Below are 20483 nucleotides of genomic sequence, written 5' to 3' on the forward strand. Positions count from 1 at the left end.
AAAAAGGGAAGGATATGTTTGTTGGTACCTGGACCACCTCAAAGGACCCTCTTGCTAATTCTAAGACTGTAAATCATAAGCTAAATCCCCCTAAAGGGTGATTTAGACCCTCTAGAGGCCTACGAGGTTTAAAGTTGTGAACACTGGGTTATAAAGAGTTCAAAGGATTCCCTTTGCTACAAATGGAAGAAACAGTGTGTGCTGAACAAATTCCCTGCACTCCACACTCAAAGCTCCCTGAAAGCCACAGGCCCACAGGCGGCCTTGGTGAAGTTTCTCCTCCGCCCTGAACCTGATGGGATGAGGAATGGCTTCCCAGCATGAAAAACCAAGCATTTCTATGCAGCTGTTGAGTCGCAGAAATAATGGCTGTGAGAGCCTAAAACTGTTTCCATTCTGAGAAGCTTTCATTTTAAGGACAAATCACCTCTGTGCAACTCCAAAAAATAAGAGAGAGGAGAGAAAGAGAGAGAGAGAGAGAGAGAGAGAGAGAGAGAGAGAGAGAGAGAGAGAGAGAGAGAGCACTTCACACAAGAGACATTAATGGCTGTTAAGGTGTTTGAGATAGGGATTAGGGGAGGGATGAAAGAAGTCGTTTACCAGGAGGAGGAAGCCTCACATTCTCGCCTGTTTAACTGCAGTGTGCTCAGCCCAGGGACTGACCTTACCGGCTCCAGGAAAGACCTCATGAGTCTGAGGAGAACAGAGTGACCACTGCATCATGGCTAACTGTGTGCCCTCTACGCCACAGCTACCACGCTTTCTGTTCCCATCCTTCTGTGAGCTCTTCTAACCCTGATGATGGAGGCCTGCTCCTAGGGCTTCCTGGGCCATTGGTGATTTCACAGGGTGCCAATCCGTAAGCCCCAGAACACACCCAGACCTCTAAGAACACTCCAGGACAGGAGTCAGAGGCACCTGCGGCGGTGGCGGGGGCGGGGGGGCAACTCCTACCACACTTAGCACCAGAGGCCCTAAGTCCCTGTCATCATCATGAGTCACCCCTCAAGTTAAAAGGCAAGCAGTTTATTGAGAGGAAAGAACATACTATCAAGATCCAATTCCCACCTCAGACAATGCCATCCTCATGAAGACTTGGGGAGAAAACAGGCTTCATTGAGGAGAGAACTCAGCTCCAAAGGCCCTGAGGATTCAGGGCCAACAGAGGCAATACCATAACAGGAGCAGGGAAATTAATCGAACCTCTGCTATACACTGGGTACTTGTTTACTGTTTCGGGGGCATTATCTCATTTCATCCTCCCAATAAAACCGCGGGGCGAGTATCTCTACCTTGTAATAAGCTGAGGAACAGAAAGGTTAACATTCATTTTCTAGCTCAACATCTACTTCCGTCTCCACTCTGATTCAACATGGAGAAAGGTGCAGAGATCCATTAGTGATGTCTGCTGTCTTCACACTGGATAAAAGAGAAGTGTGTGTTTGTTGGTACCTGGAACAGCTCAAAGGGGTCCCTCTTGATAGTTCTACGACTGTAGATTATAAGTTAATTCCCCCCAAAGAATTGGGGCAATTTAGAGTCTCTCAGGGCCCTTGGGTTGAAGGTTGTGAGCTGCCACACTGTTCCAGATCAAGAGTTATTGAGTGGCAGGGTGAGAAACCAGGTGTGTGGATTCTGGGGTCTGTGTGGGCTTTTGTAGCACTCCAGGCAGGCTGGTATCCACAGGGACGCGTGAATGTTTGACGAGCTGAGAGAGGGACAGAGAGACAGAGACAGAGACAGAGACAGAGACAGAGAGACAGAGAGAACCAGAGACGTCACTCCAGCCCACTCTGGGCTATGTTTTTTCATAGCGCTACAGAACATGGGAGGTACTGGGGGAGACAAGGTCCTTCTCAGCTCTTCAAAGACAAAGAAAGAATCAACCTTACTCTTCACAGCTCTCAGTCTCCATCCAACAGATCTCAAACAGCATGTTCCAGAATATTCTCTCACATAGAAGGTACCGGAAACAGATTGTGAAAACAAGTAATAACTCAGCATCTGGTAAGAAAAGCCCAACCCTGACACATTCCAGAGCCAGGGAAGACCACGGCATATCCTCTCAACCATGGCACCTGATACAATCCCCAGACACAGAGCTTTGGTCACTGGTGAAAACAAGCAAGAGCAACCCTTTCTAGAACCACCTCCACCAAACCCAGACCTGGAACAACACTCCCACCAGGCCGCGCTGGGACTTAGTTACGTTCTGTGGCTACCAGGAAGAGAGGGAAAGGCTAGCTGGATTACAGAAGGTCCCAGAGCAGAGCACTGAAGAGTCACAGCGAGCAGGAACGGTGTGAGGCCTTTGCTACGACCCCTGACTGACAGACACAGACAAACGGGAGAAGATGACAAGCCCAAGCTTTCTCAGGAGCAGAGTCCCAAGAGGGGGGATGAAGAGGGCCACAGCGGAGGACAAAATGACTAAATATTTGAGTGTGTGTTTCACGCTGCACTTGGGTTTTTTGTTGTTGTTGTTGTTGTTGTCTTTTTTACAATAAGAATGATTATCAAGTGTTGTTCAGGAAAAACAAGGGGTAATAACATAAACAAAAATGGAACTATGGTCAACAAGAACAACATCAAACAAGAAAGACACGCTAAATGTCCAGAAATGTTCAGATCATAAGTAAATGGCCAATTACCAAGATGACTCCAATAGCTAGCTGTCCTATCCTGAAGATTCTAACTCTAGTACTTAAAGCGTACTAGCCGCTAAGATACAAGATTGTAAGTAACTATCTAGTCTTCAACTCCATCAAAGACCTGAGGAGGAACATAATAACACCTGAGAAAACAGAAAATGCAAGCAAGCAATTTCCGAAATTCTTGTGAGAATAGACAGAGACAGCCCGCTGCCTGGACAGTCACCTAAAGTTTCCCAGCATCAATGGGGCATCCAATTTGGCTACAGGCCTAGAATATTTGACAGACCATCTTCAGAAGCAGGAATTCTGACAGACCATCTTACTCTGTCTTGGCAAGGTTCAGTAGTCACTTTTCCTTGTGTCCCACTTGTCCAGAAAGGGCAGCATTCATACTGTCAGCAGTTGAGGCAAGGGCAGTTCTTTGCCCAGCAGGCCATTTTGTGCCAAGAAGAAGACAAACATCCGATTGGAAATGTCTCAGAAGCCCGAGATTCTCTCGGGATCAGACCAGTGCTGCCAGGAGCGATCCTGTCTCCCTAAACTTGGTTTTAGTGCACACTGTACATCACCCACTCATTTCAAATACACAGCGACCCTCCACAGGTCATTCCGCAGAGAGGGAAACTGAATCAGGGATTAAGGCCTGCTCAGGGTTCTTCCTGTGCACAAACAAGGTGCCAACAGGCCACCACCAGTCGCCCGCTGTTGCCGGCCCGCAGTGTGGTAATTCACAAAGCCGCGTCCCAGCATGCTCAGATGGGCGCCAGTGACCAGGTTGCCTTCACAGTGGAGCTACACAGGAATGCCAGGGTCAAACTAAGGAATGCCAAAGCCCCTGGCTGGAAGGGCCAGGGCCAAACTAAGGAATGCCAAAGCCCCTGGCTGGAGGGCCAGGGCCAAACTAAGGAATGCCAAAGCCCCTGGCTGGAAGGGCCAGGGCCAAACTAAGGAATGCCAAAGCCCCTGACTGGGAAGGCCAGGGTCAAACTAAGGAATGCCAAAGCCCTTTGAACACAAACTTTGATTAAACAACAGTTTCCTTTGGGTTTTATGTTTTGTTTGTTTTGTTTTGTTGAGGTAGGGTTTCTCTGTGTAGTCCTGGCTGTCCTGGAACTCGCTCTGTAGACCAGGCTGGCCTTGAACTCAGAGATCCACCTGCCTCTGCCTCCCGAGTGCTGGGATTAAAGGCATGCGCCACCACCGCCCGAATGAATAACAGTTAGATATCATTGAGAAATATGTAAAACTGCCTCCAGTCTGAAAACACTACACCTGACCAATATGTAAAGCAATAAGGAAGTAATCTGGGGAGGCTGTAGACAAGCCCCAGGTAGGCTGTGAGAGGCTGTAACTTGGTAACCAGAGAAGCGGGAGAGAGAAGGGGTTTATTGTTAGGATTCTGTACATTAGCAGCTCGGGGTCCTGTGTCTTCCGTCTTCCATCATCAGTGGGCGGCACCCGCTGTGTGGTCACGCAATCCCTGCCTTAAAAAGCCAGACACAGACCCCCCCCACACCTCTCCCTCTCCCTCCCTCTCTCTCTCTCTACTCTGTGTTCTCTCTCTGTTCCCTGCTCTGCTCTGCTCCCCCCCCCCCCCCCCCGCCAGGCCTGGCTCCCCTCCTGTCCCCCATTTCTTTCTCATAAAGCTCTTTATAACTGGTAGACGTGGCCGGGGCCCACGACTTTTCCACTGGCAACCAGCTCCACCAACAAGTGCCGTTTTACTATCATTTATTTTCCTAATTTCTAAGGTGCTAGAGACAACCCGAGGGCAGCCGAGAGGCTAAAGGTATTTATAATTTCCTAATCACTCGCCTCGGCCGGAAGCAGTCCCCCAAGCCCGCCACCTGCTGTGGCCGCCTCTGCCGGCCTGGGCCACTCCATCCCAACACCCGTTTCTGCCAGACAATCCCATTCTGTCTCATTCAACAAGCCCACCACCCAGGTCATCAGCACCCGTCCCCACCTTCCTGGGCGGGAGGCCCCAGCCATGGAGGTGGCAGATGAGGGACCAGTTGCCTGTATAAGCACGTCAGAAATTAAGTGGGTGCTCTCGGGAGTTCAATTCCCAAGCTCAAATCCTCCCTCTGACTTCCTCCAAGCCTCCACGTCTCCATCTCACAAGCAACCGTACCATGGGGCCCAGCTCAGCAGACAGCTGCACTGATTAACTAGAAACTGCTCAGGCTGTGCCCTAAGGAGGGCGGCTGCCACTGAACAAGCGCTCAGTGATGATAACAATACAGAAAATGTGGGGAACTGTCTGCAGTTAGACTCCAGCAGAGCACAAACTGCAGGCTGCCAGACAACCCACAGCCGCTTCTATTTCAAGGCTCGGAACGGCTTTTATGTCGCTGTGCCCCGGGCCTGAGTTGGTGTTCCCAGCCCCTCAGAGCTCACCTTCCTTCACAGACTCATAGGTGAGCGGGACCTCTGAGATCTGGGTTAGGTTCCTCATGAGCCTGGTTTTTTGTTTGTTTGTTTGTTTCTAATCAAAGTCTCTGCTGGGACTTTGGGCTCACAAATTAAGCTAACTTGGCTGGCCTGTCTCTGCCTCCCCGGTGCTGGGATTACACGCACACATGCGACCACACTCAGCTTTTCACATGGGCTCTGGGCCCTCAAGATGGCACCATAAGTACTTTACTCACCAGGCTGCCTCCCAGTCCCCTCTTTATCTAGAATAAAAACTAGATTTCTTCACTTCCCCCGAGTGAGAAATAAGTCAAGTGACCCAGGTCTGGCTAGTTAGATATAAGCATAACCATTGTTGCTGTAGTAAAGGACTGTCCTAGACCACAAGGACAGAAACAGAGTGAGGTGGAGTGTCTGAGCCTCTGGCACCATGGAGCTATGATACAGGCCCTAGTGGGATTGTTTTGTGAGGGATGTCAGGGTTATTGGCATGAACCATGACATCTGGTCCTCACAAGCTCCAAGTGAGTTTGGCCAAATGATAGAGATACAGGAAAGTTCCATCGGAGGCTAACTGCCAATCAGTCCAAAGCCAGCCATCTCCAAGAGGCTGAACCAGGAGGACAGTGGCTCTATTTTCGGGCTCTTCTCCCTGGTTATGTGACACTTTTATCCCAGATTCTGTCCTCAAGGTGCACAGCAAATGAAATGAGCACCAGGACATGCTGCTAGATTCATGGAAAAGAACAGTGGAAAATAGAGGACCCTCATGCCCAAGAAACCAAGTCTATCTACGGGGACACCGCAGGCCATTGTGGTAGGCTACCACGTCTTCAGATTCCCCGTTGACAAGCAGAACATAGGCACCAGCTGAGCTTACAGAGGTGGCAAAGCCAACATCCTTCCGTAAGTGAGGAAATGGAGCCAGACTCTCCATGTTCAAATCTGGTAGTTGCTGCTACCCAGTTACAAAGTACGGTGTTCCCTGCTGAGGCATGGCCATGTCTTCCGGCTCATCTCCAGATGATGTTTGCTCTGTGCTGATCCATATTTCTAAGTGATGACAGCATCCATCAAATTCACCCCATCCACGACTGAATTCCTAGAAGGGGCCGTGAGTTCTGCTAACGGCTCCGTGGGAAGCGCCTGTTGAATTCCTCACTTGACTCTAATGCTATGTCTCCACAGACAAAACAGAAGGCCCGTGACAGCGAGAATCAAAGAGAACAGGATTCACCCAGATGCCCTGCCGTTCCCCTTCTCCTCCAAGTTCTTGGGGTGCATCTGAGTCAATACTGCTCTAGGTTACAGTCGATTAAATATTCTACTATTTGCAGTGGTCTGAATGAGAGAATGACCCCCATAGGCTCATCTGTTTCAAAACTTGATTCCCGGTTGGTGGAACTGTTTGGGAAGGATTAGGAGGTGTGGCTTCATTGGGGAGGTGGGGGTGGGCTCTGAGGTTTTAAAAGACTCGTGCCATTCCCAGTGTACCTCCTCTGCCTCCTGATCCTGGATGAAGATGTGAGCTCTCAGCTCTTGCGCCATCATCACGCCTTTGTCCCACCGTCTTGAACTCTAACCTTTTGGAACCATGAACCCAATTAAGCACTGTTTTAGAAGTTGCCCCAGTTGGTCGTGGGGCTTCATCACAGCAGTCGAAAGGAAAGTGAGACAGTACTGAGACCCTACAGGATCCACCCCTCACCTGCTCCTCCCACCGCAGTCTAACCCCGCTCTTCCCTCAGCATCCTGCACTTACTCCCCCTTCCGGACTCCGGGCTAGCCTGCCTTCATCTGCTTAGCCCCTGCTTACACACGGCCTCCTCCGAGAGGGCTTCCTCAGCCAGCCCTTCTGAGGCAGTCTTTCCTCGGTCACTAACCCTGGCAATGGCATTCTTCCCCACCAAAACTCAGGTTGCATACCGGGAATGTGCTGACGGACAGAAGCTGACTTCCCCATGAGGATGGAGGCTCTCTGGAACAGGGCTTCATCTGTTGATCACACTGTTGCCTCCTCGGAGCCTGAGGTGGACCTGGCAAGTTACAGGTGCTAAGTGTCCAAGAAACAAGCGGCAAAATTAATTTATGGGATATTTGCTGTGTGTCAATTATTGTGCCAGGTTCCGAGGACACAGATTAGTAATAATAAATAAAAAAATAAAAACAGAAATACAACAAAAAAGTTTATGTTCCTGTCCCTGAGCACACAGCTTGGAGAGTGAATACCACAGATGTTGGGAGCACGCAAAGAGAGGGTGCCCACAGCTCCACAGAGGCACAGCAGGCCACTTCCCAAGCCCACCTGCTCATCAACACTGAAGAACCACCAACTCCTGCCTCCTGCTGATGACACAGGACTCAGAACTCTGGTCTAGCCCCCAGAAACTGCCACCAGATCTGGTCCCGGCCCGGAGCCTGGATGAAGATGCTATGACAGGTTCGTGACTAACTATTCATTTAAAGAAGAGCCACCCACATAGAAGCCTTGAATCATCTGGTACCTGAGGACTAGAAATCAGGCATCTCCGTCTGAAGATCCCGAATAATAACCACACAATGGGGCTGGTTCTTTCCCTTTCCAGGGGAGAGGCATGAGAGCCTCACTTGAAGGAAATGACAGAGTGGCTTCTGTCAGAGAACTGGGGACAAGGAAGGGACTCCAGGAGCTCGGTCCTAAGAAGTCTCATTTATCTGAAGTCACAAGAGGTCCATATGCCTCGCCTGGCATGCCCACCATGGGAGCACATCTCTCCCACCCTTTATTCAGCAAGGATGCTGGAGAAGGTGAAGAGGCCCAGGGGCACTCTGAAAGCAGAGACTGAAAACCTGTCGAGCAATGCTCGCACAGATATCTACAAGAGCAGGGACTACCGCCACCAGAGAAGGTTCCCATGATGACCCATCAGAGCTGGCCCCATGGTGGCCTGGATGGAGTCACACTGCACGTCAGCCCTGGCCTCCACGTCAGCTGTCCCTGCCCTGAAATTCCCTCTCTGTTTTCCCTCCCTTTGACGGCCTTCCTCCATGTCTGACCAATATCTCCCATGAATCCTTCCCAGATCGATGCAGCCTGCACTCATCCAGAATCCCAGAAGCTGGACTCAGAGCTTCAAGAGAAATGGGTCAAATTAATTGCCTGGGAAGTGTCCGGATGAAGAACCCAGAGTCCCCAGATGGTGTGACCTGGGCCCCCCACCTCTCTTGCCCCATGGTCTCTGTTCCTTGTAAGGGTGAACAAAGCCCCCACACTTTGTGAGCTCTTTACTCCCTGCAGAGAAGACACCCCTCTTCCTTCCAGATAAAGCTTTCCCGACTCCACCACTGAATTCCTTTCAAGTCACCCACCTTGGCTGGCGGTGGCTGAATGCAGACCTTGCTTATCTCACTTCTAAACCTCCACATGACCCTCACAGTGGTCCCAGACTCTCTGTCCACACCCCACCCGCCCACATTCTATCGCTCACCATGCACTTTTGACCTACACACCACTGCTTCAGAACCCCATGTCACTCTTACTGTCGACTCCTGCTCCCCCACTTCCTGACCGCCTCTGGTCCCCTGAAACACCCCCCCCCTGCTTCTTCTGCATGCCCTCCTCCCCTCAAGATCTCATCCTCCTCTTTCTATTTTTATCAGTTGTCGTTATTGTGTGCCTGCATGTTCAGAGACAACTTTGTGGGGTCAATTCTCACCTCCACCTTTACGCAGGCCCATGGGCTGAACTCAGGCTGTCCTGCCCTGCTGGTGTGGCAGGTGCTTTTACCAGCTGAGCCATTGTGTTATGCTCTCTCTCTCTCTCTCTCTCTCTCTCTCTCTCTCTCTCTCTCTCTCTCTCTCTCTCTCTCTCTCCCCCCCCTCCCTCCCTCTCTCTCTTTCTCTCTCTCTCTCTCTCTCTCTCTCTCTCTCTCTCTCTCACACACACACACACACACACACACACACACACTTAAATCTAGATGCCGCATATGAGAGAAAATCTGCAGTATCTATCTTTCTGGGTCTGGCACATTTTGCTTCACGATAGGATCACCAGTTGCACCCATTTTCTTGTAAATGTCACAATTTCATTTCTCCTCACAGCAGAATAAAATGCATTGTGCATATGGATTACGTTCTCTTTCTTCATTCTTCTGTTGATGGACATCTAGGTTCATTCTATTTCTTAGCCATTGTGCATAATACAGCAATAAGCATGGATGTCTGAACAACTCTGGAGAACACTGACTTAGAATATTTCAGGTATATAACCAGGAGGTGGTCATTCCCACTCTTGTGGATTGAACTGTGTCCCTAAGAAGGCATCTTCATACACTTCCCAGTACCTATGTGTGTGGCTTTATCTGATAACAGGGTCACTATAAATGGAATCTAATTAAGATGTTATGCTGGGGAAGGGGAGGGGAGTGTTTAATGACTGGCATCTTTTTAGGCAAAGGGAGGTTGGGCACAGAGACGTCAATAGTGTGAGGACACAATGTTGCTAGAGCTCAAAGGCTGCTTTTTCTAAAGAGCACTGGCTCTTCCTTTGGTCCTGCAGATGCCCAGTGGGCAGCTCACCTCAGGATCAAAGCTTGGCATCTGATTCCATTACTATTGCAATCTTTAGGTCAGATTCCTGCTCAACTTTGCATGCAGGTGTATTAGCTACTGAAGATGTAGTCTGTAGCTGTGAGCTGGCAACCTTCCCTTTCGAGGCTGGAGACACCAAGACAAGAGATGCTGAGGGGCTTTGCTTTTTGTTGTTCCTTCTGAGTCTGTTGTTGTTTTGTTTGAGACAGAATGTCTAGCCCAGTGCACTATATAACCCTATGTATATAACACTATATTACCACTATATAACCCTATGTATATAACCCTATATTACCACTATGTAACCCTATGTATATAACACTATATTGCCACTATATAACCCTATGTACATAACATTATAGTACCACTATATAATCCAATGTATATAACACTATATTACCACTATGTAACCCTATGTATATAACACTATATTACCACTATGTAACCCTACGTATATCACACTATATTACCACTATGTAACCCTATGTATATCACACTATATTACCACTATGTAACCCTATGTATATCACACTATATTACCACTATGTAACCCTATGTATATCACACTATATTACCACTATGTAACCCTATGTATATAACACTATATTACCACTATGCAAACCTAAGCACTATGGAGCTGAGGATGACCTTGAACTCCTAATCCTCCTGCTCCACATCTAAAATGTTGCAATCATAGGCGTGTGCTACCATGTCTCCTTTATGTGGTGCTGGGAAATCAAACCCAGAGCCTTGTAAATACTAGGCAAATACTCTACCAACTTCACTACATCCATGGCTGAGACATTTTCAAGGTTTCCAGGGCCATCATCATTCAGATTGTCAACCACTAGTTTAACAACCACAAGGGCATACCCCGAAGCCTCCAGCCATTGCCCTGAGCCAACAGCCCCAACAGCCCCATTAGCCTCTCTGACTTGCCCTTTGCTTCACGTCACTCTCTCCTACAGTTCTCATGGATTCCAGAGACATCTGGCTCATGGATAAACATCTTGAGACAAGATTCAAAACCAGGTCCTGGGTGGCAGCCACTTGCAAGGCGTTTCCACCTGGCCAATGTGGCCAGCTGCGCAAGCCCCCACCCCTGGCTGTATAAGCCCTGACTATGGCTGGCCCCTCAGATGCAGCCTCGCAGCCATTAGAGCTGCCGCTCTGCTCCCTGGTGTGAACACAATGAGAATCAATGTCCTTCCTGGCCCCAACACCATCAGTTGATCTTTGGGGACGGCGAGGCCTGGCTCACCGCGGCAAGCCCAGTGAGGCTCTGGCCTAGCACATCAGTTACAGTACGCATCCGGCCATGTGACGGCAGAGGCAGAACTTGGAGGACGTCTACAAGCCAAGACATACCAATGACTGCCAGCATCCAGCAGGGGCTGGGAATGAGGCGTTCTCCCGCAGAGCCTAAGGACGAGCCAGCCTTTGGCTTTAACTGTCTGCCCTCCAGAACTGTGAGAGACATTTTCGGTGTGGGGCTCTGGGAAGTGGAGGCCCCCGCGGGCCCAGAGTCACGGAGAAGCCCCCTCTTTGCCTCCTCTCAGCAGGGTGCAGTGGGAAAGATGGTTCTGTAGACAAAGTCGGCTTCAGATCACAGCTCCGTCTCTGTCACCTGGGGTACTTCGGGTCCTCAGTAAAATGGGGTATCACACCACCCTGGTGCTATAAGCAACACATGCAACCAATTCATAAAGACCAGAGGGAAACAGGCACTGGCCATGGCTGTGAACAGTGGGAACTGCGAACAGTCTGGCTGGGGATGTGACTCAGTCGGTAGAGGGACTGCTTAGAGAGCAGAGGGAAGTCCTGGATTAATCCCTGGGACTTCATAATCCAGGCATGGCAGCACATGCCTGTAACCCTAGTGTTTGTGAGGTAAAAGCAGAGAAATCGGAAGCTCAAGGCTGGGGCTGGAGGCATGGCTCAGCGGTTCCTCTTCCAGAGGACCCAAGTTCAAATCCCATTACTCACATGGGATGGCTCACAATTGTCAACAACTCTAGCTCCAGGGGATCTGATGAGTTCTTCTGGCCTCTTTGGGCAGGTGAGTGAGTACACACACACACACACACACACACACACACACACACACACACACACACACACACACGCGTGCGCGCTACATGCCATCCTCAGCTACACGGCAGATCTGAAGCCAGCCTGGGTTACCTGAGACCCTGTCTTGGGCTCTGTCTCCCCTGAGCCCCTTCTTTCTGGAAGGTCTTTCCTGTCCTTGCAAAACCCATCTTGTGTCCGTCCCCCCACTTCCACCCCCAGCACCACTGAGACCCCAGTGAGTGTTCCATCAAGGGCTCTAGCTTCTGACTGTAGCAGAGCTTCACACCCCTCCCCCAGAATTCTCCTCCCTCAGCTCAGAGTAGGCACGCCCTTTCCTGCCCATCAGGACCCCCTACCCAGCCAGCAGCTGGGGAGCAGACTCCCCATGGGCTTTCTCTGTGGGACCGCCAGCGCTCCACCTGTAGCGCTGAAGGACAGGCTTCCTGCCAGCTCCATCTGCCTCGAGGGACAAGCTGTTCAGTGGAGAGAGAGTCGGCTCTGCGGAAGATGTGGAGTTTTAATACTATCTGTCACAGCCTGAGATGGAACCCAGCCTCTCCTGCAGGGGACTCGGGGTGGCTGAGTAACTCCTCCGAGAGCTCACTGGCTAGGAACAATTAGGCCAAGATTCAAACCAGCTGTTGCTCTGAGGCCTGCATCGTCGTCGTCATCTATTACGTCAAAAATACAGTTCAGAAATCAGATTTTCCCTTTGGTTTTTTTCAGCCCTCCATTCTTGTGGTTCCTATTCCATCCTACCCAGCATCTACTGATTTTCCATGCGTTTATTATATGTATGTATGTACACGTTCACATGTATCAGTCTGGGCATGCACAGGCCATGGCACACACGTGGAGGTCAGAAGACAGCTTTGGGAAGTCATTTCTCTCCTTCTACCACTTGGGTCCCAGGGATCAAATTCAGGTTGTTAGGTATAACAACACCAAGCACCTTGACCTGATGAGCCATCTTGTCAACCAGAATCTGCATTTTCTATTAGTCTAGTTACCCACCTCACCCCACCCCACCCAGCACTACCTCAAGTTCCCTTTCCCTCCGGCTCTGTATGAAACAGCTGATAGACTGGGAATGTGCACTGCTTTGATTTCTGTTACTATACAAAACATCTGAAGCTGACCACCTAAAGAAAGGGACTTATTTGGCTTACAGTCTTGGAGATAAACGTCCCAGACTGAGTGACTCCATCCCCTTGGCCCCTGGCAGGCGACATCCCACTGGCAAGAGTGGATGTAGAACCTGGCATGCTTCCTCCATCTCACTCACTATGTGATGTCTTCAGTTACCCTGCAGGATGGTCTTGGCCATCATCACATGCTGGCAACTGTGTGCTCTCAGATTCAGCCTCCAGAACCACGAACCACACACACTTCACTTCTTTATAAGTTGCCCAGCCTCAGGGATTTCATTATAGCAACAACCACCAATTGTTAATAAAATAAATAAATAAATAAATAAACAGCCAAACACCGAGAAAAGTAAAAAAACAAAACAGAACAATCGGGCATTGGGGAGTTACTTACTTTAAATCTGGAAGGAAAAGCCTTTCAGGAGCATTGACATTTCTGAGTATGAATGAAAAGAAGCTGATCAAAGGCCAGCAGAGGAAGATGTGGGACAAGGGACACTAAGGCCTAAGGCAAGAACATGCCCCTGTTTTCATCTTGGCACACCAAAGTGGCATGGAGTCTCAGGCCTTGTGACTCAGGTGTGGCAGCGGGGACCAGCAGCAGAAATGCTGAGGCTCCATCAACCCCAGACCCACCCGCCCCGCACCTCCCCACCCCGGTTAGCATACAGCCTGATGAGGCATTCCATGAGAAAATTAGACACACTCTCACCCCACACAAAAACGCTTGTTGAAGGAATGAATGAGTAAGCGAACAAATGCAGATTTCCAATTCAACTCCCTTTTAACAACCTGACATCCAGGGCCCCTGTGCCAGCCGGGGAAGGTGTCAGTTTGACACCTGTAAAGCAGCTGACTGACAGTTATCAGAAGGGGAAGAAGGTGGGCCTCCTTCGGGGTCAAATGGCCCCTCAGCTGTTCAGCACCCAAGAGCTCCCCGCCCTGAGCTGTTCCATCCCTCGCGCCTTCCCCGCAGCCTCCCATGAAACTTCAGATTCTATTACTAGTCCCTAAATGGCTATCAACCCCACACTGCTTGGTTAAAAATACTCTTCACACTTGTTAGGCCTCCCCACCATCAGATCACTTCGAGGAATCCGAGGCTGAGATTAGCAGAATATGTAAATCCTGCCTCTTCACAGAGCCTGCCTGCAGCAGGCTGGCACAGCACAGGCCACGGAGTAGGAGGACGCTAAGTTCGTTGCTTTTTGCAAGACACACAGTTGACTGAATCTGGGCATTCTAGCTACAGGAGCAGCATTTCTAGCTCCCGAAGCTGCACTACTCATACGGCATGCCCATTCCATGCTTCTGAAAGCAGGCGGTCACAGGATGCACGGGGAAGAGCAGCCCACCCTGCCGCGCTCCACTGTCTGGAATCGTGCTATCAGTGCTTAGAGACCTGACCTTGGCATGGAGTCTAAGACCAGTTATCCTGATCTCACACTTCCTCTGGGAAATCCCATTTGTAAAACTGGAAAGTGCTTTCTTTTTTGTATTAGAGTCGCGCACGTCTAGGAGGACAGGATAGAGAAGAGCTAGAGTAGGTGGTTAAGAGTCATGCCCAGCCCTGGAAAACAGGCTACAGAAGACCTAGAGTAGGTAGTTAAGAGCCATCCCCAGCCCTGGAAAACAGGCTACAGAAGGGCTAGAGTAGGTAGTTAAGAGCCATCCCCAGCCTTGAAAACCAGGCTACAGAAGGGCTAGAGTAGGTAGTTAAGAGTCATGCCCAGCCTTGAAAAACAGGCTACAGAAGGGCTAGAGTAGGTAGTTAAGAGCCATCCCCAGCCTTGAAAACCAGGCTACAGAAGGGCACCCACATACAGAGCTAGAGTAGGTAGCCTCTGAAATAAAATCGGAGCCTAAAAGCTCCTAAAAAGTAAATTAGTGTTTGTCTCAACTGGAGACCATGGACACTCACTTTCTCTTTTCTTTTTTTCCTCCAGACAGTAAGAAAGAAGAAATTAGGGAAGCAAGGCCCTAGTAAAGACTTAGGGGGAGCTAAACTTCAGCGAGATGCTACCATACAAGATGCCCGCTACAATAACAGAGAATGAAAGTGCAAGCCATCAGGTGTGTGCACACAACACACACACACACACACACACACACACACACACACACAAACACACACACACACACAGTGGTTCAAAGACCTTCTCTGTCTCCTTCACCCGTTGGCTAGCTCATTACCATGGGAGAAAGGTTATGCTGCCCCTCTAACTCCCAATTCTGATTTCAGTCAGAGAAATATCTCTTAGCAAAACAAGGTGTGGAATTTCGCAATGCACCGTGATCAATATTCCATCCCACCTATGACTGCTTGACACCAAAGGGAACAAACCATTGCCTGAGGTCCAGTCTTCGCTGCTGCCTGTTTCTGCAAACAGCACTACTGGACAGCAACCTTCTGTGTCTGCTTTCTGATGTACAGCTGCAGCTGAGACACCCTGGCAGGGACCCTGTAGCCTGCAAAACCTAAAATGTCCACAACCCAGTCCTCAAAGAAAAACTCATGTCCCATCTCCCTTCAGGTTGGGTGAACAAAGCAATATTCACAGAACTGTTAAGCACTTCCGGCTCTGTGTAAAGATCAAAATATCTGGCCAGACTGAAAACCTGGATCCTCCCGTACATGTAACACAAACACCCAGTCAGTCCATGTGGGAGATGGGCCTGGGAGGAAAGGCTAGAGACGTTCACAAGAACTGTCACCTCCAACCAGTGCTTCTCTGGGTGTCACTGCAGAATGGCTATGAGAATACCTTCAAACTGGGTGTGACAAACAGCTCTAGGGGACATGGAGGGATAGACTCTGGCTCCCAATGTCCAGGTTGCAGTGGCTAAGCAATGTGGCCTCTTAATCATGGCGCCTCTCGGCTGCAGTGTGGACTTGGGTCTTGAACACAGTGGACATCTTCTAGTTTAACTGCTCCCACCTCCAACTGGAGAAAGCTTGGAGCTGTGCATCACTAACCCCTAGGGCAGAGCATCTGTATTCTCTCTTCAGTTCTTCCTCTTCTGCATCGTCTTCCTTCATTGTGTTGCTGATGGTGCCCAACCCATCAATCATTTCTTTGATTTTTCAGGAAAGGACACTGAGTATAAAATCTACAAAATTCTGGATGATGCTAAGACTGGGATGGCCCTGAGGACAGGGTCGCCTTTTCCTCTCCCATGCTAGCCCCAGTTTCCACGTTTCCTTTGGGAAAGCCATGAGAACTGGCTGGGCTGTCTGTGAGCAAACCCAGGAACTCGTGCAGAGGGATGACCTTCAGGGAGGTGTTATGCAGGAGGCATCCCACTCTCTTATCCTCTGCTCCTTACTCTGGTCACAACCAGATCCCACCTAGAAGCCAGGTGGGATGGCACAGCCCAGGCCACACTTGGTGAATCTGCACAAGGAGCACCTGTGTTTGTGTTTCTGGATGCTTGCTGCAATCCTGTTCTGCCAAACTGCATGTGGTCCTGTCTTCCTGCCTCCTTCATGGCTGCAGCTGGGATCTGTTTGCATTAGAAAACAGGCCATTCTCAGGGGCCAGGTCTGTTTACCCTGTCTGCAGTGGTACCCACAGAAATGGAAGAAGGCAGGTAGAGATTTCATCATGTGGGTTAACAGCGGAACTTGTTAGCTCGGCTGGAAAGGCAATTTTGAGGTTGAAAAATAGCCCATGCTATTTGAAAAGTTGTGCCTTTTTAGACCGTTGGTTGCTCAAGCAACAACCCTCTTCTTGGCTAGCGGGTATCCGCCTGTGTTCAGGGACACAGGGGGTCCTAGCCTGAGCAACTGACATACTGATGGTCTAACCAAGTCATGGCACTGTCACTCCCCTTTTACAAACTTTCCTTGTAGCTAGAAAGTGTCAGGTGACCCACTTCTGGCCAATGGGATACTGGGAGGGACTTGGAACAGAATCCAAGCACTCAATAAACTCTGTTGTTGTTGCCGTTATCATTATTACTGTCCAATGGACTGATCCTCTCTTCCCTCCCATGTCTTCACCCCACCAAAAGTAAGCAGGACCTGGCTTGACCTAGCTCACAAGAACGACTGTGTGTACTGAATCCCAACGCCGCGGAGTATAATACGATCACATCGCTTGCTTGAAATCCGCCATGGTAGAAATAGTTACAGCATGAAAATTGTTACAAAGCAGAATCATTTTCCCCCCTGGAGAGCTAAATGTAACACATTTGCTACCACATCACCCCTACTTCCTGCTTCCCCTCTTTCCAACTACCCATAGTCCCCTCAAAAAAATCCCCAAGGCCCTACTGTGGGCTGAGCATCTGAAGGTCTGCAGGAGAGGTGGCGTGCTTCGATGAGCCTCCAGTGAGTTTACAGTCTCGCAGCTTAGCAGAAGCCGTTAGGACCCATGGGTTACAAGGAACAGATGCTCAACCATCAGTACTTCAGTTGGGAGAGTCTAGCCAGGCATGGTGGCACACTCCTGGAGTCCCAGCACCTGGGAGCCTTGAGCAGGAGGACTCCATTCAAGGGTAACCTGGACTACATGGTGAGTTCAGAGCCAACCTGGGCTACCTACTGAGACCTTCCTCCAAGGAGGAAATAAAATGTTTGGCCACCCAGCATCAGCAAGGGTCCCAACAGTCCCAGTCCCCTCTCACCGCCATTATTTGCATGTCAACTCTTTACCTCATGAATACAGGACTTCATCCTAAACGCAGAAGCAGGAGCAAAGGGCTTTTCTTTTCATCCGAGAAGAAAACATTTGAATCTTTATAATGACTGCATGAGACAAATACTACAACTACTCTCCTTTCATAGGTACGGAAATAAAATCCAGAGAAGACTAAATGATGTGCTTAAAGCTACCGAGCTTGAATAGCTGGAATACAGCCCAAGCATGTGAAAGCAGGCAGTGCTGGGGGGCTGGCTTGGGGATGCTTAGAGCCCCCCCCCCTCCGGGGACCTGTACCAACCTGTAGGAACCTCTGGTCTCTGTGCTCACCGTTCACGCTAAGACTCTTCGTAACTTCAAGAATAAGAGAGCCATTGGATCATTTGCCTCTACCTCCCGCCCACTCACACACAGCACAGGCACTGTCAGGTGCTGATATTTGCAAGTGTCAGGGGAAACACTCCCGGGAACCCATCTCAGCCCTCAGACTGTCCAACCCGAATGGAAAAAACAATCACAGTGCTCCTGGCGCCCGCAGGCCAGAGCCTGGCTCCTTCCTTCTCCAATGCTCCACTTGAAAACCTGAAGACCCGGGCTCCCGTCCACTTGGCACTCAGACCATCTGCTCGGCCCACCTGTCTGTAACTGCACACCTCCCTTTTGGAACGGCGTTTCTCTTTACGGCGTCCACTGCCGGGGGAGATCTTGCAGTCTGTACCTGCCTCAGCTGCTCCCCCATCAAAGAAAACCCCAAACTCGCTGGCATCCTGCTGCAAACCGGTATTGCCTCTAGATCCAGCCAGAGGAAAAAAAAGTATTGGTTTAAGTAGCCGAAGGACTTGAGCAACTTATTATTCGTGTTTTCTAATAGAAAAGTAAGTTCTCTAGCTCTCTACCTGATTACTTGTGCAAATAAATAAAGAAATTTTTAAAAACTAAAGCAATGTCTGGCCTAGAAGGCCAAGTCCCACTTGACGGACGCTTTGATGACTGAAGTTCCACAAGGCGCAGCTGGAGGCTTGATTTGCCCTGGCAAGTTGGGGCTCATGCTCGGAGCAAGCCCCAGCCATCCCGGGGAACACACACAGCGGGGCCCATCACCGCTCCACTTGGCTTTTGATTTTGGACTTTCATTTTGCTTTGTTTGGGCTCTGTCCAAGGCAGAGAAGAGGTGGATGGACCAAGGCAGCTGCAGGCACTTAGGGAGAAGCAGCCTGACTCAATGGAACTTCCCCTCGTCACCAGGTGCTCCACAGGTAGGAGACCACAAACCCTTTCAAGATGCCTTTCTCAGTCCCCCCACCCCTTTTAATACGTGTTCAAACAAAATCCAAAACTTCCCGAGGGCACTCTGAGCTGCTCAGAGCATCTTTATTATGTAAGCTAAGGACAGAGGAAGGAAAGTCCAACCCACTTATTAGCCCCAACCAATCCAAAATAATGAGAAACAGAACCGACCGCCTGGAGTTCCATGACCTTGAAGAGGCGCTTAACCATGTGCTTGGACTGTGTCTCCCCAAAGCCTTGGTTGGAATCCCCCGTGGAGTAGGAGGGTGAGGAGGTGCAGCCTCTAGGAGGTGATTAGGTTGTGATAGTGGAGTTGTCCAGAATAATTTCGGGTCATGGAAAACAGGCCTTGAAGCACGCTGGCGCGTATGAGAAGATGACTGTCTACAGCAGGAAGGAGGCCTCACCAAAACCCATCCAGGCCGGCTGCACCAGCTACCAGGCTTCCAGAGAGGCCTCACCAAAACCCACCCAGGCTGTCTGGCTGCACCAGCTACCAGGCTTCCAGAGAGGCCTCACCAAAACCCACCCAGGCTGGCTGCACCAGCTACCAGGCTTCCAGAGAGGCCTCACCAAAACCCACCCAGGCTGTCTGGCTGCACCAGCTACCAGGCTTCCAGAGAGGCCTCACCAAAACCCACCCAGGCTGTCTGGCTGCACCAGCTACCAGGCTTCCAGCCTCCAGAACTAGGACATAAGTTCCTACTGCAGCCTGAGCTGGCTTCCATATGGAAGTTCAGGGAGCAGGGAAGGGTAGCTACTTGACTCCTAGGGTTCTCTACTCAAGCCCAGGCTTTTATACACACCAAGTGTGTGCCCTGCTCAGAGAAAACCAGCCCAACAGCAATGGATTCCCGCTCCATCACAGCACGCACCTGGACAGGCTTCCCAAAGGAACATGGTAAAGACTGATCAAGACCAAGGGTCATGACACTAGTTCCCCCAGGAAACCTGGCCTGCAGGCAGCTGTGTAGATGCCCTGTGGCAGCTCACTGTGCCACAGGCAGGGCAAGGAGGGTGGCCTCCACCCACGAGAGACCCTCAAGAAACCTGTGAGCATGGAGAAATTTAAAGAAACTTTAAGAAGGCAAAAAACAAAAACAACACACACACACACACACACACACACACACACACACACACACACACACACAAAACACCTTGGTTGTTCAATTTGTAAGGACACTCACCTTGGGTTTTGTCTTTCTCCCTGTCACTCTGTGGGGGTAAGAACAAGGCATTCCTGGCTCTGGGGACATTCATTCTTGCTCCAGGGAGGACCATGACCACGACCACAGCAGTTCACCATGGACAGCTTAGAGAGCTGCATTTTACAGCAGCTAACCGCTGTCTCCTTCACCCTCCTCTCTCTCCATCAGTGAGCAGTACATTGTGTGAGTTTTATGGTTGTGTGGAATATCACCCCTCAAACACGCTCAACTGTGCTCGCTGTTTTCTGAGAAGGGAACTCTCAAGAAGCCAGTCGGCCAGGCCCTTCTCTAGGATTTCTTCAAAGTCTTCCATACTGTACCGGCTTGACTAGTGTTGCCGTGGCGAGTGTGTGTGTGTGTGTGTGTGTGTGTGTGTGTGTGTGTGTGTGTGTGTGCACAAGAATGCACATGCCACGGCATGCCTGCGGAGGTCTGAGTCCTCACCTCCGACCTGGTTTAGGACAGCGTCCTCCAGGCTAG

At 50.1% G+C, this 20483-nt stretch overlaps 1 protein-coding gene across 7 annotated transcripts in view; it reads right to left on the reverse strand.

The window, feature by feature from the left end:
* Chst11 (carbohydrate sulfotransferase 11) overlaps positions 1-20483 on the reverse strand; it is a 217439-nt gene that overhangs the window by 124301 nt on the left and 72655 nt on the right. Inside the window, exon 1 of one of the 7 annotated variants that reach the window (XM_076554543.1) lies at positions 6996-7203. The exons of the other annotated variants lie outside the window; for them this stretch is intronic. Coding sequence (XP_076410658.1) covers positions 6996-7032 — 37 coding nt within the window. The 5' untranslated portion in view covers positions 7033-7203. Of the gene's footprint in view, positions 1-6995; positions 7204-20483 lie in introns of those variants that run through there. 7 annotated transcript variants of the gene reach the window in all.

Source organism: Peromyscus maniculatus, chromosome 18 (assembly GCF_049852395.1).
Source record: "Peromyscus maniculatus bairdii isolate BWxNUB_F1_BW_parent chromosome 18, HU_Pman_BW_mat_3.1, whole genome shotgun sequence".
Classification (NCBI taxonomy): Eukaryota; Metazoa; Chordata; class Mammalia; order Rodentia; family Cricetidae; genus Peromyscus; species Peromyscus maniculatus.